The sequence below is a fragment of the Lissotriton helveticus genome, chromosome 5_2 (genome assembly GCF_964261635.1).
Source record: "Lissotriton helveticus chromosome 5_2, aLisHel1.1, whole genome shotgun sequence".
Classification (NCBI taxonomy): Eukaryota; Metazoa; Chordata; class Amphibia; order Caudata; family Salamandridae; genus Lissotriton; species Lissotriton helveticus.
The window spans coordinates 6,527,063-6,551,206 of record NC_136066.1 but is presented as its reverse complement, the minus strand read 5'-3'; the positions used below and the strand labels follow the sequence as shown (position 1 = coordinate 6,551,206).

The following is a 24,144-nucleotide window of genomic DNA, read 5'->3' as shown; positions in this document are numbered from 1 at the left end:
ATGTGCCTTGAATTTGGCGATGATCCATGTGGGCTCCACACACCAGTAATGATGCATCTGTCACTATGGATTTAGAGGGAGCCTTTCTGGTGGAAAGGCATCCCGTGAAGGAGGTTAGTCAGAGAGTACCACCATGTCAGAGATTGCTTCACATGAGGAGAGAGACTGATCTGGTCTTCCCAGTAGCTTGGTCCCACTGGCCAATGAGACATTCCTGAAGGGGGTGCATGTGGAGGCGTGCATTCGGAGTGACCTCACCATGAGATAAGAGGCTTTCATTAGAGAGTGACATTTCTGACGAATTGATGAAAGTCTCTCTTCCTAAGGACACACTCTTGCCTGCATGGTGTCTATGGTAACCCCTAAATACTGCAGAGTCTGAACTAGAGTGGAGATGGACTCGCTGTGGTTGATGTGAAGACCCAACTGTTGAAGGACATCACATGTCCAGTTGTAATACCGCTGGGCTTCTTGTGAAGTTGATGACTTGATTAACCGATTGTCTAGATTGGGATAGACGAAGATTCGATGCCTCCTGAGATGGGCAGCAACTACAGCCATGCACTTCGAGAAAGTTCTGGAGGCTGACTCAAGGCCAAATAGGAGGACCTGGAATTAATAGTGGTCCTGCCCCACTACAAACCTCAAGAACTTGCTGTGTTTCCTGGTGATGGATACATGAAAGTTTGCGTCTCGGAGGTCTATGGAACAAATGCAAAAAGAACAATTAGACAGAATGCAGAACAATGTCATACATTCACTCCAGTACAGAGATCTGGGCCTACATCCATTGTTTTTTTGCTCGCCATGCCATTCCAGTTTGGACCCAGCCATATGCAAATAAGTCTTGACTCTGCACCCAATGGGAACAGTCCAGCCTGAACTGCCAGGCCGGGTCCTCCCTGGAGTGGAAACAAGCACCCTAGGACCGGTTTCGGGCTTTCAGCCCTATCATCTAGGATAGCTGGACTCCAGTGGCATGGAGAACACTGGACCCATGTCTGGGCATACCCATCCCACTCGGCGTGACAAATGCAAAAAGAACAATTGATAGACAGAATGTAGAACAATGTCATACATTCACCCCAGTTCAGAGATCTGGGTCTAAATTCATAGTTTTTTTGCTCACCATGCCATTCCAGTTTGGACCCAGCCATATGCAAATCAGTCTTGACTCTGCACCCAATGGCAACAGTCCAGCCCTAACTGACACGCCAGGTCCTCCTTGGACTGGAACCAAGCATCCTAGGACTGGTTTCGGGCTTTCAGCCCTCATCAGCCAGGATAGCCTGACTCCAGTGGCATGGAGAGCACTGGACCCACGTCTGGCTATACCCGTCCCACTCAGGGTGACAAATGCAAAAAGAACAATTGATGGACAGAATGCAGAACAATGTAATACATTCACCCCAGTACAGAGATCTGGACCTAAATCCATCCAGAAACTGGTCCCAGGATGCTTGTTTCCGGTCCAGGTAGGACCTGGCTTGGCAGTTCGGTCAGGACTGTTCCCGTGAGGCACAGAGTCAAGACTGAATTGCATATGGCTGGGTCTAAACTGGGGTGGCATGGTGAGCAAAAGAACAATGGATTTAACACAGATCTCTTGACTGGGGTGAATGTATTAATTATTCAGCATTCCGTACATCATTTGTTTGCGTAGGTCTTTGGAACAAAGCCATTCTCCCAGGTGTAGTTGGGGATAAGATCAGATGAAATGCAAGCATCTGAAACCTTTCTCGCTGAATCCATTTGTTGGCTGCTTTTAAGATGAATATGGGTTTGAAATCGTTCTTGACTTTTTTCTTCACCAGAAAGTATCTGGAGGTGATGCCTGTACCCCGTTGATTGTGGCGGACAGCCTTCACTGCATGCTTCTGTAGCAAGATGTTTATTTCTTCCCAAAGCATGTGTGAATGATGGCTTAATCGTTTTGGTGGTATGGTCGTGAGAGGACTGGTGAATCCGAGACAATACCCATTTTAACAATATTCAGAGCCCAGGCATCTCATGATTTTTTGTCACTCTGCCAGAAAGTGTGAGATGCTTCTTCCTACTGGAATGGGTAACGAACGAGGGGGAATGGAAAATTCAAGGCTTGGCTCCTGTTGTGGGCTACCTCCTTGGGCAGGCTGTTGGGAAGATCGCCCTCTAGATTGCCTTTACTGCTGCTGCTAAGGCCACTGGTGTTGTAGTTGCTGGCGACTCTGGAATCAATGAGGGGGTTAAACCCTCTGAGGGTACATCCGGTGTTGGTAAGACCTGAAGGAACACCTTTGGCCTTTCTAGGCCTACAGCCTTAACAGTCACCGTTTCAGACTTCGTGCGAGCCATCTCTTTGTGTGACAGCTGAAGACGGTAGTCCCCAAAAAAGGAAGCTTTAAAATCCTTAGCTGCGACTCTGAGTCAAGAGATGTGAGGCGGAGCCAAGAATGCCGACTTAAGGCAATTCCATGACAATATTCATGTGCCTTTAACAAGGAGGAGTCCGGTGTGTCACAGAAGACTTGGTGGGCCACCATGAGGCCATAGGTAACAATCTCCAGGAAGTCCTCCCTCCTGTCCAAGGGAAGATCATCCGCAAATTGTTGGGTAGAGTCCCGGAGCGCTCTATTGTATCTACCTAAGAGGGTAGCTTTCATGGTGGATACGACCGTGTTGCACACACTGCAACCCACAGAGTCTAGTTTTTTATTCTACAGGATGAACAGATGAAGCAGGAGTGATAGTTTGATGTTTCTTTGCTGCCAGAATGACAGCTGAGTCAGGAGGAAGAATCTTGCTCTGGAGGCATATATTTTTTCTGTAGTCTCGAAGGGACCGCTTTGGTTGAAGCTGGGGGTCAGAAAGAGTTCCATTGCAGGCTCTAAAAGTCCTGGCACCAATGGGAGCAGAGGTCTTGATGCTGACCACTGTTGAAGTGCCTCAAATTCAACAGAAGTGGTAGAAGTGGGGACCGACATCTGTATATTAAGTGTTGCTGCACCTCTCACCAGAACCTCCTGGAAGTTGGTGATTTTGTCCACTGGAGATATGCAAAGAGGTGGAGAATCAGTCAGTGTCGGCAAGTACTGTCCTTTTGATGTGGACGTTGTGTGTCTGTACCGATATCTTGAGTTGGATGGGTTTGAGATCGGTGGTTTTGATGATGAGAGCGCCTTGAAGAGAATGAACATCTGGAATGACGCTTGTGATGGTGTGACCAATGGTGCGTTCTGGAGCGCGATCTAGGTATTGGTGCTGGCGTTAGGGCTGGAGGGTAGGGGCAGGTGGTGGAGGAGCAGGAGACGGGGGTGGTGGAGGAGTAGAGTCTGGTAGTACTATTGGCAAAGAGAGGGAGAGTGGGCCCTGGAGTATCCCGAATCTGATGATGAATAGAAGCACCTCCTTTTTATCCTCTCTTCTGTTCTCAATGTCAATCTGTGTCTTTGCTTCGATGGTAAACCAGCCCTCGACGGCAGGCAAGTCGCTGTAGTACCTGGTCTCGATGTCAACCCCCCTCCCCCCGACATCGAGCAAAAAAGTTGGCATTTTCAAGCAGGCCCCCTCTTTTTGGACCTTCCAAGTCCCTCAGAGGCAAATGTAAGAGCCCTGGTAGAGGACTGACCCTCTCCTCGCTCTGAGGTCTCACCTTGAGACTGGACTGGCTATGTGCGTTGTTCTTCTGTGCCAGGAAGGCAAATCTTCTCCCTCTCTCTCAAGGTACGCCATGAAAACTTTTTTGCAGTGTTGGCACAGCTCTGGAAGATGACCGGAGGGAAGGCAGAGAATACAGACATTGCGAGGGTTTGATTAAGCCTTCTTTCTGCCACAGGAAGGGCACTCATCAAACAGAGAAGGCATAATAAATGAGAAAATGCCTTAAGTTTCAATCAGAAGAAGCCTTGAAAGGTGAGAGAATGATGAAAGACATCAAGTGAACCAGTTTAAACCAAAATTCACAGGTGAATTTTGGAGACATAAATTGCCAAGCTCAGCGCTTCAGGATCCTGTCACCAGGTGCCGGAAGAAAGACCTGAGGCAACTGCAACCTGCTATGGAGGATGGGATACTGCTGGTCTCGGAGTCCTTCAAGGCATAGATGCGGTTTTAAACTCCCATAATTGCAGCCTCTAGGCACTGTCCTGCTATCCTTTATCTTCTATCTTTACAAAAAGGGTTTGTGAAAGAGATTTAAGCTGTTTTATAACATATTCACTTACCATTATAGATATGTAGGGGTATTTTAACCCTTTTGGAAGTACAACCTGAAGTATTTCACCACTGTAGCCTGTGTTTATAGGCTCCTTAGTATGCTCTTTCTCAAGTGCTTCTACAGACCTTCCTAAAGAAATGCAGATGTCTACACTTAAGATATTCTATGGAAAAGTGCTCCGGGATTGCAGCATGTGGGCGGAACTATTCAAATGCTTATGACTATCAATGGAGATCCCCTAAGAGAGAAACAGTGACTTCCATTAAAGAGAGCTACGTAAGGAATTCTTGGAATCTCTCCTTCCCTAGCTGCAATAAGTTGAAGAATGTGTTTTTCCAAAATACTGCAATCTTTACCTTTATTTCAGTAAGCACTGTGACGTGCTGAAGGAAAATGCTACTTACCAGTATGCATCTGTTCTTGGCATGTAGAGCTGCAGATCCACACACTGTGCATAGATTGTCATCTGGTGTTGGGCCCGGATGTTTGCACTTTGTTGTTGTCTTGGGAAAGTCTTTGGAAGTCACAAGATAGGTGACTCCTCCATAGGACCATAGCGCGCATGGGCATTGGCTCCATCTTCAGATTGTTTTTTCGCCATCTAAATAAGATAATACTGGAACAGATAAAGGCAGCCGGAGAGGTGGGTGGGCGTGTGTGGATCTGCAGCTTTACACGCCAAGAACAGATCCATACTGGTAAGTAGCATTTTCCATTCGAGGCATATGCGCTGCAGATCACACACTGTACATAGATTGTATAGCAGTACCCCTCCTTAGCAGCGACCACCCCGATCTGTTGCAGTAGTTTGAAACAGTGTTTTGAGTACAGCCTGGCCCACACTAGCCTGTTGTTTTGCTTGCACATCTACACAATAGTGCTTTGTGAATGTGTGTGGTGTACACCATGTAGCTGCTTTGCATATGTAATCTAAGGGAATGTTCCCTAAAAATACCATTGAAGTCCCTATCTTTCGGGTAAAGTGGGCTTTAGGGGGAATAGATAATGTACATTTTGCTTGGTGATAGCAAATTTGTTTGCATTTGACAATCCACCTTGCAATTCCAGATTTTTTAATATTGGGTTGCCTTTATGTAATGGTGAGAAGGATACGAAAAGTTGTTTTGTCTTGCGAAAAGGTTTTGTTCTGTCAATGTAATAAAGGAGTGCTCTTTTTACGTCTAGAGTATGAAGAGCTCTTTCTGTTTTTGGTTGCAAGAAAAATATTGGCAACTCCACAGACTGATTGAGATGAAAGGGAGAAATAACCTTAGTGAGGAATTTTGGATTTGTTCTGAGAACCACTTTGTTATGATGGAGTTGTAAAAATGGTTCTTGAATAGTGAGTGCCTGTAGCTCACTGACTCTTCTAAGGGAAGTAATGGCCACTAGGAAAGCGACTTTCCATGTAAGAAATTGTAACTCGCATTTGTGCAGAGATTCGAATGGAGGGCCCATTAGTCTTGTGAGAACAATGTTTAAGTTCTACACAGGTGAGGGTGGTACCCTGGGAGGAATTATTCTTTTGAGGCCGTCCATAAATGCTTTGATGGCAGGTACTCTGAATAGTAACATATGTTGTCCATTTTGTAAGTAGGCTGCTAAGGCAGCGAGGTGTAACCTAATAGATGTGCATGCTAGATTACACCTTTGGAGATGTAGTAGATAACCTATGTGTTGAATAGACACATCTAAAGGATTGATGGTGTTGTTGTTACAGTATATGACAAATCATTTCTACTTGGCTGCATAGCAAGCTCTAGTGGTGGGGCGTCTAGCTTCTCTGATAACATTCATACAGTCCGGGGGAAGGTTAAGGTAGCCGAACTCCAAGACCTCAGGAGCCAGATCGCTAGATGGAGCTGTGCTGGGTCTGGGTGTCTGACCTCTCCACGGTTCTGGGTTAAGAGGCATGGGAAGATGTGTAGTTTTTGCTGAAGGACTACAGATAGTTCCAGTAATGTGGTGTACCAAGGTTGTTTGGCCCATGTTGGAACAACTAGGATGAGAGTCAGTGAGTGTTGCTGCAGTTTGCGCACCACCAGTGGAATGAGTGGGAGAGGAGGAAAAGCGTGAGCAAATTTGCCTGACCAACTCATCCATATCGCATTGCCTTTGGACAATGGGTGTGGATATCTGGCAGCGAAGCTTGGGCATTTGGCGTTTTCGTGTGTGGCGAACATCTGGCGGCCCCCACAACTGGAAAAACGGTTGAAGAACTTGCGGATGAATATCCCACTCGTGAATCATTTGCGTCTGATGACTTAACAGATCTGATATGTTGTTCTGGACTCCCGGAGCGTGTTGGGCTAGGAGAAAAATGTTCTTAGGAATAGTCCATCTCCATATGCTTTTTGCTAGTTGAGAGAGCTGTAGGGAGTGTGTCCCACCTTGTTTTTGTATGTAGTACTTTGCTGTCATATTGTCGGTGTGGACTAGGACAGCTTTGCCTGATATTTGTTTCTGGAATTACTTTAACGCCAGGAATATGGCTAGTAACTTCAGGTGATTTATGTGGAGTAACTTTTGTTGAGGTGTCCACCTGCCCTGCATGGTGTGATGTAATAGTTGAGCTCCCCAGCCGGAGAGCGATGAGTCTGCTGTTAACACAATCTGAGGAACCGGCTCGATGAATGGTCACCCTTTGGAAAGGTTTTTGGTATTGGTGCGGCCACCCACCAACACCAGAGCTGTCAGCTGACCTTGAGCTTGGTTCCACTGACGTGCTAAACATTCCTGTAGGGGACGCATCTGGAGTCTTGCGTGAGGTACTATAAATATGCAAGAGGCCATCATCCCTATCAACTGCATGAACACTCGAGCTGGAAGAGTGTGTTGCGGCTGAAATTTTGTTATGAGGGTTTGTATGCTTGCTATCCTGGGTGGACTGGGATATGCTAGTGCTTTTGAGGTGTCTATTGTGGCACTGAGTTACTGTTGTATGTGAGAATTTGCGTGGTTTATGGTAAACCCTAAGTCGTGGAGTAGTTGGATTGTGACGCAAGTGTGACGTGCACACTGGTTGTATGACTTGGCTTTTATGAGCCAGTCGTTTAAGTATGGGAAAACGTGAATTTGTTGTCTCCTTAGATGAGCCGCAACTACTGCCAGACATTTGGTGAAGACTCTGTGTGCTGTGGTGACTCCGAATGGGAGTACCTTGAATTGGTAATGCTGACCGTACACTACAAACATGAGATATTTCCTGTGAGGTGTGAATGGGAATATGAAAGTAGGTGTCCTTGAGATCTAGAGTTGCAAGGAAATCTCCTTGTGTGAGCAGAGGAAGGACCTGTTGAAGTGTGACCCTGTGAAAATGGTCTGATTGTATGTACAGATTTAGGGGTCTGAGGTCCAAGATGAGCCTGAGAGAGCCGTCCTTCTTTGGAATGAGGAAGTACAGGGAGTAAACCTCTGTGTTTAGCTGATGCAGGGGAACTGGTTCTATTGCATGTTTTTGTAGGAGGGAAATTACCTCTTGCTTTAGCAGCGATAAATGTTCTGAAGACATTGGGCGCTCTCTGGGTGGTATGTTTGAGGGGGTAGAGGTCAGTTCTAGAAAAGAACCTGATTGAACTATTTGTCTCACCCACCTGTCTGTAGTAATGTTTTTCCAGACAGGTAGGAATTGTAGCAAACATCCCCCAACTGGAGTGGAATGGTTCGGGGGGAGTGGAGGGAAGTCATTGAGTAGGGGTCAAGACGGAGCAAGTATTGTTGGTTTTGCCTCTACCTTTGTTATTATTGCCTCTGTAGCCTCCTCTTTGATAACCTCTGGTGAATGAGGTCTGGGTGGGATTTTTGTAGGATGTGAGGGGGCTGTCAGAGTTATAGCCTCTGGAGGTGCCCTTGTAAGAGGAGCGATGAAAAGAACGTCTAAGGACTTGCGATTGCAAGGCTCCCATTGATTTAGCTGTATCAGTGTCTTTTTTCACGTTTTCCAGAGATGAATCCACAGCAGCAAAAAGTGTTGCTGATCAAATGGCTGGTTAAGTATTGTAGTTTGGAATTCTGGTTTAAAACCTGAAATAAGTAGCCATGCAGGTCTACGTAGAAGGACACTTGTGTTAACGGCTCGAGAGGTGGTGTCTGCCACGTCTAGAGTGCAACAAATGGAGGTGTTTGCTATGAGTTTACCCTCCTGTAAGAGATCGTTGGCTTTGGTCTTGTATTTGTCAGGAAGGTGTTGCAATATGGTCTCTAGCTCGTCATAGCGTGCCCTATCCTATTTAGCCAGCAAAGCTTGTGTGTTTGCGATTCGCCATATGTTGGCTGCTTGTGACACTGTACGCTTACCAGAAGTGTCCAAGAGTTTTGATTCCTTGTCTGGAGGTGGAGCATCCCCTGACATTTGTGAGTTAGCCCTTTTTCTGGCGTTGGAGACCACTAAGGAATCCAATGGTAATTGTCCCTTGATGTAAACAGGGTCTGCAGGGGCAGATTTGTATTTTTTTTCTATCCTGGGGTTAATAACCCTGACCCTAACAGGATCTTTGAACACCTCGGGTGCGTGTTTAATTACCCCTTTTAACATAGGGAGAACAGAAGTGGACTTTTGTGATGTATCGAATGTGTCCATTAAGAAATCCTCCTCCACGAGGTCTGTATGTAAATCTACCCTGTGGTATTAGGCAGCTCTTTGAACGAGCTGGTTGAAACCCATGGTATCCTCTGGAGGGGAAGGTCTAGAGGGATAGATGTCATCTTGTGGTACATTAGGGACATTTGGTGGGTTATATTCGTCCCATGGGTCTGGGGTGTAAGGCGGACTAGGATCCCCTAGTGGTTCATCGTCTGCACCCTCCCCCTGTCATCAGAGGTGTCATCATCGTCCACTGGTGGAGGAGATGGGGGTGGAAATAGTGTAGGGGAGTGGTGTGGAGTGGGGGGTAGAGGAGGAGGTGGAGAAGGGAGTCTGAGAGGAGATGTTGCAATGTCGCTCTTCTTTGGTGGAGATAGAGCCTGTAGAGGTATGTCCATTGGTCTCTTTTTGGAGCTGAGAGTAAGGTGGCACTGAATCTGGAGTGGATTTATGCTCCTTTGGCTTGGAAGCGTGAGATTTTTCAGTCTCTGGAGGGGGCTGCGGGACCGGTTGTTTATTCGGTTCCGAGGATTTTTTCGGTTCTGAAGTCTGAGAATCTGTACTCCTTGGAAGTGGCTTTTTACTCGGTTCCAATGACTTTTTCGGAGTGAAGGGGTCGGTGCCAGCGGGTATTGGTGCCGAGTGCGTCAATGTGGAGCCAGTGGTTGGCATGGAGGAGGACAACGGTTTCTTTTTGGGTGCCGGGGTTTGTGTTTCGGCGCCGACGGCAGGTTGACTCGATCCCGAGTGGCCTGACAGCTTATTTGTGGACTTCTTTGCTGGGCCCGAAGGCAGGGCATGAGAAGTATTGTGCCGGTGTGTACACAGGCCCGAACGTGAAGGTGTTACCGAAGCCTTTTTCGAGGATGAGGGGAAGTGGGTCAGGGTCGACGTCACTACTTACGACCCGCTGCCCTGGAGTGATGTCTTCGACGTTAGGGTCCTGGGCTTCGTAGGCACTGAGGAGGCCTTCTCCGACTCGCTCCTGCTCTGGTACATCGACGCCCTCCTGGAAGATGTCGTCCGGATTGGATGTGGACGAGCGAGCCATGCTTCTTCGAGCTCGACGATCTTGAATAGTTTTCTTGGAGCGGAAGGAGGTACAAGCTGGACAGTCTCTGGCCTCGTGCTCCGGCGAAAGGCAGAGGTTACACACCTCATGAAGATCTGTGTGTGGAAACTTCGATCCACATTGAGGACACTTTTTAAAAGGAGTCCTTTCCATGAGCCAGATGTAATGGCCTAGGTAGCCTTGAAGGCCTTCATCGACGACCGGAATCGAAGACTTCGAGGTTGAAGAGATGTGCATCGACTAGGGATCGCGATCAAAACAATACCGGGGAAAAGAGTGAAGGATTGCATCAAACTTGGATCGGTAACGGCACCAAACTGGAGCGCGATAAACACATCCTAGCCTGATGGGGGAAAAAACAATTTGAAAATGGAGCCGATGCCCATGCGCACTTTGGTCCAAAGGAGGAGTCACCTATCTCGTGACTTCCAAAGACTTTTCCAAGACAACAACAAAGTGCAAACATCCGGGCCCAACACCAGATGACGATCTATGCAGTGTGTGACCTGAAGCTCATATGCCTCTAACATGATGCTTACACAACTTTCCAGCATTGTGTGGTGTACATTTCCAGGCACCATCTACTATGAAGTCTTTTATTAGCCATGGCGCTTTGCTTCTATCGGCATACTTAGGGTGAATTCTTCATACATGTAAAGCCATTGAAGGTACACGTGTTCTCCAACATACGGTAGTGAATATCATTAGGCAAAGAAAGGAGTCTGGTGTTATACACAAATGTACTTTATTCATTCAACAGACAGTGTAACATCAGCACTGACCACAAGCACAGAGGCTGCTGCTTTACACAGCAGCAACACAACCAGCTCAAACACTCAGCACGACTGAGCAGTTCATGGATCTGTTTCTACTCCAGTTTGAACTAAAACCCACATGGAAGCACAGTGCCTGTAATCTCTTCGATCCTATATGCATATATATATTTATATAAGGATATGTCATTCTTACTACCATATACTTTATTACACTTCTTAAGTAACTGGGAGAGCAACAATGTCACAATAAATCACATTGGATATGTCTGATCACAAGCTGTGCGATGGGACGACACTCATACCAAGATATGGCGAGCTTCAGCAGAGGCCTTCTTGTCATACAGCAGCATCAAGCTTCTTGGCCTCAGAGGACAGACCCTGCCAGGTCTGCACCCTTTAAATAATGAGGAGAGGCCAGAGGAGCAATGAGGAAACAAGAATAACAAAACAAGACCAACATTGTTTACTTGAGTACTATGTGCAGAGCGCAAGAATAACATGGTTCTTTTTTTGGTGCAAGGGTGCAGCTTACAAAGAGATGCCGGAGCTCTGGAATGGATACTGGTGGCTCACAAAGACCACAGTGGTCGAGAAGGAATTCTTCATACATGTAAAGCCATTGAAGGTACACGTGTTCTCCAACATACGGTAACATGACATGCAAAGAACAACAAACGTAACTGTACATCAAGGGGTTCTTCAGTAACCCCCAGCATTCAGAGCCTAGGGAGTCCTTGAACGCAAGAGTTGCAGTGCCGATGCACTGCCATGCCCCAGACATGACGGCTTGAGGTTGGCTCCTGGAGGTCCTGGAGGTCGAGAGAGTTTGCCAACATCTTGTCTCTTGCGTGTCATCTGAGAAACTCATGTGTGATGCAAGTGCAGCAGCGACACCCCAGTGCCGGGGCCCTCCCAGTGGCCGGAAACGCATGGGAATCTGGGAGCCGATGTAGCCTTGGAGGGAGGCGGCGTAAGACTCGCTGCAGCAATCTTGCATATTAACAACATCACTCTCCAGAATATTCTGTCGCAGTTCAAATAAGTTCCTAACACTGAACTCTTCATATTGTTCTCAACGTCACATTTCTCACACTATGTTTTTTGAAGTGATACACTTGGTCTTCTTATGACAACAAAATTGAAATCATAGATGGACATGAAATACTTCTAGATGTCGAGTCTACAGCAAACATTTGCAGGCAGGATCATTGGGGCAGAAGTGGTACCCTCCAGCAGTGGGCAGCTGTGAGGCCAGCGGTCCCTCGTGGGTGCCTCAGTCAGTCACCTGGGAACGCCTGGCTCCTGACGCGTCACACCATGGACCTGCGGAGAATCAACATCTAATCTAGGCTATCGAAACAGGAGACACATTACAGCATGATATCAGCATGGCAATGGAGGTATGAGGGGAGATGAGGGGCGCTGTGCATCAGGCCTGAGCGCAGGGCGGCAGGAGCAGCACCGGTCTGCAGCAGTTACAGATCTAAGAGGGATGAATCAGATGGTCGGATGATGGTGGGCCGCGTAGGTGATGCAGGGGCCTTTCTGCTGAGGAAAAAGCAAAAAAAAGCAAAACACAACAAGAACAAAGATAACACACAGTCATTAGGAACAGTGACAGCACAGAGTGATAAAGCTGAGAGACACAAAGCAATGGTGCTAACAGAGCATGGGGTGCTGTACAGCAAGGGGGGCAGACACACAGCGACAATGCTAAGGTGGCAAAGAGGCTGCTGCTGGTGAGGCAAAGACACACAAACGTGGCCAACTAAGCATGAACACTTGTGTCTAGCGTGGCATGATGTGCAGTGACACAACTACCTCAGCATGAGAGGCTGAGTCTAGTGAGGGATGACGATACGTCACCATGAGTGGTTGCTTTGGCGAAGGATGGTCCTGACAGAATATGAGATGGTGTTTCCTTTGAGGGACAGATATGCAACGAGAGGCTACCTCTGGTTAGGTGACTCTGCCAGAACGTGAGGTGGTGCGTCCATTGAGGGACAGAGATGCAACGAGAGGCTACCTCTGGTTAGGTGACACTGCCAGAACGTGAGGTGGTGCGTCCATTGAGGGACAGAGATGCAACGAGAGGCTACCTCTGGTTAGGTGACACTGCCAGAACGTGAGGTGGTGCGTCCATTGAGGGACAGATATGCAACGAGAGGCTACCTCTGGTTAGGTGACACTGCCAGAACGTGAGGTGGTGCGTCCATTGAGGGACAGATATGCAACGAGAGGCTACCTCTGGTTAGGTGACTCTGCCAGAACGTGAGGTGGTGCGTCCTCTGGTTAGGTGACTCTGCCAGAACGTGAGGTGGTGCGTCCACTGGGGGACAGAGATGCACTGGGAGTCTGCCTCTGATGAGGGATAAACACTCAGTGATAGTGGTACATTAGCACGGGACATGGAAACGTTGGTGGAGAAGGATGAACAGGGCAATGGTGCGAGAAGAATACCATAAGCTAAGCATCTAAGGGATGGATACCAGGTATTCTCTACGAGGCGCAGATGAATAGAGACTGGAAGCCGTCTCAGCATGAGGGATAGTGAATAAAGACGTGGAGAACCAACTCAGCACTGGTGCTACACTATGACTGAGAAGAGCAAGGCGGCTTAATGCACTCACCCAGACATGATATTAAACGGGATGTGATCAGAGGACAGGAGAGCTTTGTGTTTGTAGCTTTCAGGTGAAAAGGAGCCAGAGATCTGTACATGGTATTGCTGTTCCAGATAGCACATCCATTGCAGCTATTTAGTGGTTATGAGTGAAGCAGAAAGTCAGTGTCTTGTGGGGGTGGAAAAGTCAGCCCCCTCGTGAAAAATCTTAAAAGGATCGGTGGTTGTCTTGTTGAGCAGGTATGATGGGTGCAGCCAACTTTTAATGGTACGTGCGTGCGCCTGTCCAGAGTGACTGTACACACTTCCTTCTGTATGTTGGGGACAAGGCAGCATTCACCTATCATAAACAGAAAACACCAAAGGGAATGCTTAATAAGTCCAAGGTGTTTCCTAAAAGGTTCACCAGGAAGTTTTGTGTCGGAGCGGCGGCGTGCGTACCCTGCTACGCTTGCAGGACCCACTTGGGAGTGACTTATCTATCAACCGCTATATTATTCTTGTCCACTATAATCCAGTAAATAAGATTTTACAAACTCTGAGGAAGTCCATTTCAGGATGAAACGCGTTGGCTAGACTGGATTGCAATGTTTGAAGAACAAAAATTAATTATTTCTGATACCATATTATGGCTCCCACCTGCTGATGGATTTATAAAGAAGAAAGTCACCAGTTTATTGGGCTACAATGAAAACTTGATTGAATTAACTTTTAGCAAACTCCTTGGACTTGCTAAGATTTGCCTTTTGTGAATTGTTGTCTGATTATGGTTGGTGGATTTTAAGATGGGGAATCATAAGACATACTGCGCGAACTTGCTACATTGAATTATTTACACCGGTGCTGCCATTCAGGGCCAACACTGCTCACTCTTTCGTTTATATAGCATTCACCTATGCTTAGTGTGACATCGACTGCGTTCATACTGCTGTTCAAGAAATACTTCTATTTTTGGAACTGATCGGCAAGTATCTATAGACCCCCCACCAAGGACGGTGATAAGTCAGACAGAACATTCCAGGCTTGTGGGCTTCCCCTTGCCATCTTTCTGTCCCTCTGAGGGGGGCTTAAAGAGTCCTAAGTGTGCCTCTGAATCCTCAGAATAAACAGGGAGTGTGTGCATGACAAAGGCATGATAACAACTGTCTCAAAACAGGACTTCATATAGGTGGTGTCCCTCAACAGCCATGGAAAAATTGTCATCACATGCAACATCAAAAGGAGCCTGTGCAGAGACCAGACAGCCCTTCGGAGGATGTGTTCAGGTAACTTAAACTGTCACTAGTTGAGAGCAAAATCTGGAGGCACAACGACTGTGAAGTTGAGAATCCCATTGTTCTGCCAAGCCCAGGAATTTAGCAGTTCTTGTGCCTCTGCTGATCAAGAACATCTGTCTGCAAGGAGAGGCCCAGCTACCAGCAACCTCTGCTCTATTGAGTGCTAAAGAATTCAACACTGAGCCTAGCCTTCTCTCATTGCCCATCCGGATGAGAGGACAATGGAGTTTCAGGATGCACTATAATGAATCTGTTGTTTGCATGCACGCTCCAAGTGCCTTAGACTTCCATTTCTGGTGAGGCACATATCCTACCCACCACCCGTGGCCTCATCTGCTCACCATGCCTTAGACATCCGTCTCTTGTGAGGCACATATCCTACCCACCATCCGTGGGCTCATCTGCTCACCGTGCCTTAGACGTCCGTCTCTTGTGAGGCACATATCACACCCACCACCCGTGGCCTCATCAGCTCACCGTGCCTTAGACGTCCGTCTCTTGTGAGGCACATATCACACCCACCACCCGTGGCCTCATCAGCTCACCGTGCCTTAGACGTCCGTCTCTTGTGAGGCACATATCCTACCCACCACCCGTGGCCTCATCTGCTCACCGTGCCTTAGACGTCCGTCTCTTGTGAGGCACATATACCACCCACCACCTGTAGTCTCATCTGCTCACCGTGCCTTAGACGTCCGTCTCTTGTGAGGCTCATATCACACCCACCACCCGCGGCCTCATCAGCTCACCGTGCCTTAGATGTCCGTCTCTTGTGAGGCACATATACCACCCACCACCTGTAGTCTCATCTGCTCACCGTGCCTTAGACGTTCGACTCTTGTGAGGCACATATCCCACCCACCACCCGTGGGCTCATCTGCTCACCGTGTCTTAGACGTCCGTCTCTTGTGAGGCACATATCCTGCCCACCACCTGTGGCCTCATCTGCTCACCAAGCCTTAGACATCCGTCTCTGTGAGGCACATATCCGGCACACCACCCGTGGCCACATCTGCTCACCGTGCCTTAGACGTCCGTCTCTGTGAGGCACATATCCTGCCCACCACCTGTGGCCTCATCTGCTCACCGTGCCTTCCTCCCAACAGTGCGGGGACTGCTTAGTAGGAGACCATGAATGCATTGCTGTGTGTGCCGTGGGTTGACTGGACTACTACTCCCAACGCTAGTTGGTGGAGGACATGGTATCAATCCAAGCAGAAAGGGCAGAGAGGGAATGGAGACCTAAGAAGAACATGACCAAGGGGTAGGGGGTGAAAGTGCAAACATACCGTGGGAGGTTAATCCTCAGGGGTCACTGACAGTGATTCTGAAAGATAACATGAAATCAACATGGCAGTTCAGACACTTTAAAGCAGCAGCTGCGCATGCAGGAATTTGCTCTCTCACACACACACACACACACAAATGTGCACATGTAAAGCTGACTTGACAAAAAGCCACACAATCAACTGGCATGGAAAGGAATACCACTGCAGAGTCTAGAGTGAAGAGTCTCAAGACGTGTAAAATAGTACCACAGCCTGCCGGGCACTGACAACATCACAAACACAATGTGAAGAAAAGACTGTGGTTTACCTCCTCAGTTATCACAGATACACATGCTGTGCACAAACTGCCACCTAGGGGGTGTCTTGTTCATGTTCAACATGTTTTCATTGTGGGAATTTACTATGTGGTTGTTGGTAACAAGTCCCTCTGTGATGACAGCACTTCATAATGCCTCCACCAGTGGAGCAGTATTCCAACATTATTTTTGCACTCCCTACCTTTGTCTATTTTTGCGTGCAATGTGATGTATTGCGACTTCAACATCCTGTGGAAGCTGCATAGGTCAAGTGATGTTTTACCAATTCAGGTTATCTATTTTTACAAGTTAGTGCACAGGATGAATATTTTATAGATTCACATGCTGCGCAGAGACTAGCAAGTTGTACCTTATAGTAGGTGTTATGTTAGTGTGTGTTGCAGTCGTGGATCACTTCCAATAGCCTGCTTGCTCTACTTATGATCTCTTAAGGAAATCCTGAAGTCGGTCATCTTACTTTCCTCATACAGCTCTCCAACAGGTGTAGAAGACGAAGGGGAATATTCACAAGCCCCTATTGCCACAAGAATGTCATTTTTTACGATGCTCCTGTGGTGATAGGGGCTTTGCCTAATTCACATTAACGCCACCTTGTGAATAAAGGAAAAGATAGTGGGCAACCCGATCGACCCTTGGAGGCTTGGGAAAACTAAATATTAACAGGTAAAAGTGCCTACAAGGGATTCACTTAGGCGCACTCAGTCATACAGTTCATGCAATGATATATCAAGGTTCCAGCCGGTAACCGGTAGTTAAACAATCTCTAATTCAATTTTCAATTTCTTCCCAAAAGATCTACAAAAGATAATGATGAAACGGGTGTGAATTCTTCATAAATCAAATTTATGTAATATGAATATAAAGCATACACACAAATTGAAGCAACACAAAAGTGACAGAGGATTACAAAGAAAGTCTGTGCTATTAATACCTCAGTCATTCTTGCATGCATCTATTCCATACAAAAATACATACAAATCAAATCAAATCAAATATTTCTTTATTCGGTATTTCATAATAGAAATCCATGAAAGCACTCCTGCTTTTATGGATTTCTATTATGAAATACCGAATAAAGAAAAATACATACACAGAGCAGTGAATCTGAAAAAAACAGAAAACACTTTCCAAAGCAAAACTTAACAATAAGGAAATAGATGAAGTTGTCAACGTTTCGGTCTTGTTAGTGTATCCATCCGTTAGACCACCTTCAGGACAATGAAATAAGCTGGTGTTCGACGTTTCGATCTTGTTAGTGTATCCATCCGTTAGACCACCTTCAGGACAATGAAATAAGCTGGTGTTCGACGTTTCGATCTTGTTAGTGTATCCATCCGTTAGACCACCTTCAGGACAATAAAATAAGCTGGTGTACGACCCTTATGAACATTCAATGAGGAATGTCTAATTATAATTGAATCTGCAGATTAATAAAAATGTCCTAGTCATTTACACGAAAAAGGAGGAAGCTATTAAAAAGCTTGTGGAATTGGTAAACTACCAAACAAAATATAAGGCTCTAATGTAGTAACTTTTAAAGATAGGCGGAGGCTTGTGTTCACAATCATCAAGCAAATGAAGAGGTGCTCCTCCTATGACAAGCCGCTTTCACTGCAGTCGGCGTCAAATGTTAAGGCTTAAATACAATCGCCATAGTCAATTCCCTGGTGCTTGTGTTCGCAAATGTTGAACCAAAGACAGAGTGAAACTCCTCAGACACGACGCTAACGCTGACTGAAGCTACTACATTAGAGACTAATGTCTTGTTTGGAAGCATACACGAACAAGACTGAAACGTCGCCAACCTCATCTATTTCCTTGTTAAGTTTTTCTTTAGAAAGTGTTTTCTGTTTTGTTCAGATTCACTGCTCTGCTTACGTATTTTTGTTTGGAATAGATGCATGCACGAATGACTGATGTATTGATAGCACAGAATTTCTTTGTAAACCTCCGTAATTTTTGTGTTGCTTCAATCTTTTTTTACTCTTTATATTCATATTACATACATTTGATTTGTGAAGAATTCACACCCGTTTCATCATTATCTTTTATAGATCTTTTGGGAAGAAATTGAAAATTTAATTAGAGATTGTTTAGCTGCAGGTTACCGGCTGAAACCTTGATATATCATTACATGAACTGTCTGACTGAGTGCGCCTAAATGAATTCCTTGTAGACACTTTTACCTGTTAACCTTGTGAATAAGGCCCCCTTTGAGGCTACACTTCGTGTGAAAGGGGTGGACAATGGGTGTTGATAGAAGGCAGGGCCAAAATTAAGACCAGGGAAAACCTGGCCTTAACTTGGCGAAATGAGGAGAAATGCTTTATTTCTCATTGTTTGTGCTGTTTCTATGTGTGCTGCCTTGTGCAGCGCACATAGAAACAGCAAAACACTGTTGATTGTTTATGTGCAGGAAGGTGTCTCTTCCTGCACATAAATAATCATAAAAAAAAATTACGAGTTGCAACTTCCATGTGTGGTGCATTCTGCAGCACAAATAGAAGTTACAACGCCGTTACTAATTGTTTATATGCAGGAAGGGACAACTTCCTGCACATAAACAAGTGGAGAAGTGTGGCTCACTGATTAGAGCGGCAGACCCTGAGGCAGAGGTCTGGCCCGGGACCAGGGTTCGATCCCCGTCGCGACAGGGTCTTGGGCTCAATGTCCTCGGACCCGATAATTCTCGCCTCGGTGCCTACTCTAATCATGGGTTCCACTCTGCAACTCTGGGCAATAGCTTCCTAATCTCCACAACGGCCCTAACAACGCTAGGATGCCTGGCTTCACCTTGGGGGTGCCCAGGAGTGGACACCTCACAGGAACAGGCCAGGAAGGGTTCCACAGCGGTATTCGTACAGCGCTTAGAGACCCCTGGGTGATAGGCACTATACAAGTGCAAATTACATTTACATTTCGCTGCAACCCAGGGACCCTTGCACAATGGTGCAAGAGTGCGTGAGTTGGTGCTAGGCATCTACATTTAGTGTCAGCACTAAGGGAAAGGCAGGGGTGCACCATATTCTTGTTTGGGAACTGTCGGAGCGCGGCGTTAGCCTTCTTGGCCTAAAGCAGTGCGCCAACAGTTTCTTAGTAAATATGCCCCCATATTCTAAGATATCAGAGTCAAGTTCATGGATCTAGAGTTGATGTGTATGAACCCATGTTGTGTCCGCATTAAGTGCATGTTCCAACAGACATTACCACTCGATGTGAATACTGTTCTGCAAACACCCTGCTGGACAGTGGTCTTGGTTCCACGGAGGGAGTGGTGTAATGATGTGGATCCGCAGGAGAGGGTGTGAGGGCGAAGTGCTTTGGCTGCACAAAGTGTTCGCTCAGAATCACGGGTAGTGTTGGTGTGCGCACAGCTGCAGAAGCACTGAAGGGTTTCTACATGGAGGTTTTTTCTGCACTTTGTGGATTTTTCCTACAAACTGGGAGCCTCCTACGAAAACAGCAGATACTTTGTAAATTGATACTTGTATAGCGCACTTCTCACCCGCAAGGGTCTCAAGGCGCTTGTACGAATAACGCTGTGGAACCATCCTGGCTTTCCCTGTGAGGTGCTCACTCCTGGGCACCCCCAAGGTGGAGGCCAGGCATCCTTAGCGTTGTGGGGGCCGTTGTGGAGATTAAGCAAGCTATTGCCCAGAGTTGCAGAGTGGGACTCCATGATTGGAATAGGCACTGAGGTGAGAATTACCAGGTCAGTGGAATTTTGAGCCCAAGACCCGCCGAGGCGGGAATTGAACCCTGGTCCCGGGCTAGACCTCTGCATCAGGGTCTGCCGCTCTAACCATTGAGCCACACTTCTCCACTTTCCACATGTATGTTATGTGCAGGGTGGCTATTGAGAGCCATCTTTTTCTTCATACAATCGCAAAGAAAAACAGAGAACGCCTCACTATGTCTAGTCCTTGACAACGAGCTATGAAGTTATCAGTTGCCCTGGTGGAAGAGCATAAAGGAATGTCTTGGAGCAGCTGGTGGGCACTGCATTGCCCTTGTATGCTTTGTGATGCATTTTTGGTGTTCACTTCTGGCAAACAAATCCACGAGTGGACATCACCCCTCTTCAAGCACAATGATGACCATTTTGAGCATGTGAACGTTGCAGTATGATTATGTAGTGTGTAGTGTCATTTTTCCACTTCTTAGAGTATGGCTTTACTATTCAGCTATGATCCGTTCTCTGGGATCGGCTTCCCCGCTCTTGACAAAAGCAGCCTTTACTTTTTGTACTTTCCTGCACTTGGATTATAGATTCTTAGGTTTCCTATTGAACTGTGGAACAGCTTCAGCGACCCAAAGTGACCAACAAATATCTGTCTGAGGTTCCAAAGGTCCTCGGTTCTGAAATAAATTCAAGCTTCCCCTGATCTGAGTGCTGGGTTCAGTGGGTGGGGGCATAGGCAAACAGTTAATTGTAACTGCTAATGAAGGTCAATCTTCCATGCCAGGTCAGAGAGTTTTTACCCAATAGCACTCTTCTTGTGCAGAGAACGAAAATGTTACTTACTTGTGATCCTAGTTCTGCACCGTAGGCACACTCACTGAAATCATACAACGCAGAGAAGTTCACCAGCATGCAGTGGCCCCGGAACACTAATATATATTGCCGCATCCCTCTGTTTCTACACTAACCACTGAGGAAGGGATTTACATATCCTGAAACCCGTCTGGCTAAAGGCTATGTTGCTGTATGCCCCTTTTCAAACTCTGTTGGCAAACTGCGATTAAAGAATTAGGATAAACCATTTACGTGTGGTGGCTTTTCTCCGTGGGGCACTCTTTTGTGGATTAATTGGCAGCGACACCCAGCTGCAAGGAGAGAGGCCCACTGCATTTAAGCGGGCCATTGCCAGCGGCAAACGTAGTTGGCACTTGGAGACACGACGTTCGCAATTGCAGTTGTAAAGCTGAGATATGTATTTTGAATTGTGTACGCGCAGCCCCACTGGACTATGTTCATGTGTTATTTGGGGAACAGTAAGGAGCGGGCTCACTTGAGGAAAACGTAAAGCAACCACAGGGTCCAGGAGGCCAAGCGGTTGCCAAAGCCCACTGGGGCAGGACTGTTTGATATCAAGGTGCTGACATTACCGCATCCCTCTGTTTCTACACTAGCCACTGAGGAAGGGTTTACATGCCCTGAAACGCGTCTGGCTAAAGGCTATGTTGCTGTATGCCCCTTTTCAAACCCTGTTGGCAAAATGCGATTAAAGAATAAGACAAACTATTTACGTGTGGTGGCTTTTCTCCGTGGGGCACTCTTTTGTGGATATATATATATATATATATATATATATATATATATATATATATATATATAAATTTTGGATGTAGACACCTCAGTGCCGAACAGTTCGTTGGCACTTCCATAAATCTGTGACTTCTAGTTGTAGAAATGTGCTGTATAGTTAAACAACATTAGACCCTGCTCTACTAGCGGCAAAAGGAAAATGAAAGGAAGGTGCCTTTCAGGTCAAAAGTGTACGAGCTGCACTGAGCAGACACTGCAGCTTAAGGAAACCAGCAGCTTCCAACCCAGCAAGCAATCGACTGCTGCCTTTCAGGTCAAAAGTGCACTCGCTGCACTCAGCAGACACTGCAGCTTAAGGAAACCAGCAGCTTCCAACCCAGCATGCAATGGACTGCTGCCTTTCAGGTCAAAAGTGCACTCGCTGCAGTCAGCAGACACTGAAGCTTTAAGGAAACCAGCAGCTTCCAACCCAGCATGCAATGGACTGCTGCCTTTCAGGTCAAAAGTGCACACGCTGCACTCAGCAGACACTGAAGCTTAAAGGAAGCAGCAGCTTCCAACCCAGCATGCAATGGACTGCTGCCTTTCAGGTCAAAAGTGCACACGCTGCACTCAGCAGACACTGAAGCTTTAAGGAAGCAGCAGCTTCCAACCCAGCATGCAATGGACTGCTGCCTTTCAGGTCAAAAGTGCACTCGCTGCAGTCAGCAGACACTGAAGCTTTAAGGAAACCAGCAGCTTACAACCCAGCATGCAATCGACTGCTGCCTTTCAGGTCAAAAGTGCACTCGCTGCAGTCAGCAGACACTGAAGCTTTAAGGAAACCAGCAGCTTCCAACCCAGCATGCAATGGACTGCTGCCTTTCAGGTCAAAAGTGCACTCGCTGCACTCAGCAGACACTGCAGCTTAAGGAAACCAGCAGCTTACAACCCAGCATGCAATGGACTGCTGCCTTTCAGGTCAAAAGTGCACTCGCTGCACTCAGCAGACACTGCAGCTTAAGGAAACCAGCAGCTTCCAACCCAGCATGCAATGGACTGCTGCCTTTCAGGTCAAAAGTGCACTCGCTGCACTCAGCAGACACTGCAGCTTAAGGAAACCAGCAGCTTCCAACCCAGCATGCAATCGACTGCTGCCTTTCAGGTCAAAAGTGCACTCGCTGCACTCAGCAGACACTGAAGCTTTAAGGAAGCAGCAGCTTCCAACCCAGCATGCAATGGACTGCTGCCTTTCAGGTCAAAAGTGCACTCGCTGCACTCAGCAGACACTGTAGGTTAAGGAAACCAGCAGCTTCCAACCCAGCATGCAATGGACTGCTGCCTTTCAGGTCAAAAGTGCACTCGCTGCACTCAGCAGACACTGTAGGTTAAGGAAACCAGCAGCTTCCAACCCAGCATGCAATGGACTGCGGCCTTTCAGGTCAAAAGTGCACTCGCTGCACTCAGCAGACACTGTAGGTTAAGGAAACCAGCAGCTTCCAACTCAGCATGCAATGGACTGCTGCCTTTCAGGTCAAAAGTGCACTCGCTGCACTCAGCAGACACTGAAGCTTTAAGGAAGCAGCAGCTTCCAACCCAGCATGCAATGGACTGCTGCCTTTCAGGTCAAAAGTGCACTCGCTGCACTCAGCAGACACTGCAGCTTAAGGAAACCAGCAGCTTCCAACCCAGCATGCAATGGACTGCTGCCTTTCAGGTCAAAAGTGCACTCGCTGCACTCAGCAGACACTGCAGCTTTGGGAAAACCAGCAGCTTCCAACCCAGCATGCAATGGACTGCTGCCTTTCAGGTCAAAAGTGCACGAGCTGCACTGAGCAGACACAGCAGTTTAAGGAAACCAGCAGCTTCCAACCCAGCATGCAATGGACTGCTGCCTTTCAGGTCAAAAGTGCACTCGCTGCACTGAGCAGACACTGCAGCTTAAGGAAACCAGCAGCTTCCAACCCAGCATGCAATCGACTGCTGCCTTTCAGGTCAAAAGTGCACTCGCTGCACTCAGCAGACACTGAAGCTTTAAGGAAGCAGCAGCTTCCAACCCAGCATGCAATGGACTGCTGCCTTTCAGGTCAAAAGTGCACTCGCTGCACTCAGCAGACACTGTAGGTTAAGGAAACCAGCAGCTTCCAACCCAGCATGCAATGGACTGCTGCCTTTCAGGTCAAAAGTGCACTCGCTGCACTCAGCAGACACTGTAGGTTAAGGAAACCAGCAGCTTCCAACCCAGCATGCAATGGACTGCGGCCTTTCAGGTCAAAAGTGCACTCGCTGCACTCAGCAGACACTGCAGCTTTAAGGAAACCAGCAGCTTCCATCCCAGCATGCAATGGACTGCTGCCTTTCAGGTCAAAAGTGCACTCGCTGCACTCAGCAGACACTGCAGCTTAAGGAAACCAGCAGCTTCCAACCCAGCATGCAATGGACTGCTGCCTTTCAGGTCAAAAGTGCACTCGCTGCACTCAGCAGACACTGCAGCTTTGGGAAAACCAGCAGCTTCCAACCCAGCATGCAATCGACTGCTGCCTTTCAGGTCAAAAGTGCACTCGCTGCACTCAGCAGACACTGCAGCTTTAAGGAAACCAGCAGCTTCCAACCCAGCATGCAATCGACTGCTGCCTTTCAGGTCAAAAGTGCACTCGCTGCGCTCAGCAGACACTGCAGCTTTGGGAAAACCAGCAGCTTCCAACCCAGCATGCAATGGACTGCTGCCTTTCAGGTCACAAGTGCACTCGCTGCACTCAGCAGAC

The 24,144-nt window shown here is 47.2% G+C and overlaps 1 protein-coding gene across 10 annotated transcripts in view; it reads right to left on the bottom strand.

Annotated features, from left to right (window-relative positions):
* Window positions 1–10,577: 10,577 nt before the first annotated feature.
* The window catches only part of DNM1 (dynamin 1), a 742,836-nt gene continuing 729,269 nt past the window's right edge, over window positions 10,578–24,144 (bottom strand). For 3 of the 10 annotated variants that reach the window (XM_078646628.1, XM_078646631.1, XM_078646629.1), the window contains one exon: window positions 10,578–12,173. In XM_078646628.1, the coding sequence (XP_078502754.1) occupies window positions 12,101–12,173 (73 nt within the window). In that variant the 3' untranslated portion in view covers window positions 10,578–12,100. Of the gene's footprint in view, window positions 12,174–15,814; window positions 15,853–24,144 lie in introns of all 10 variants that reach the window. The other 7 variants (XM_078646630.1, XM_078646635.1, XM_078646637.1 and 4 more) reach the window with 3 other exon arrangements.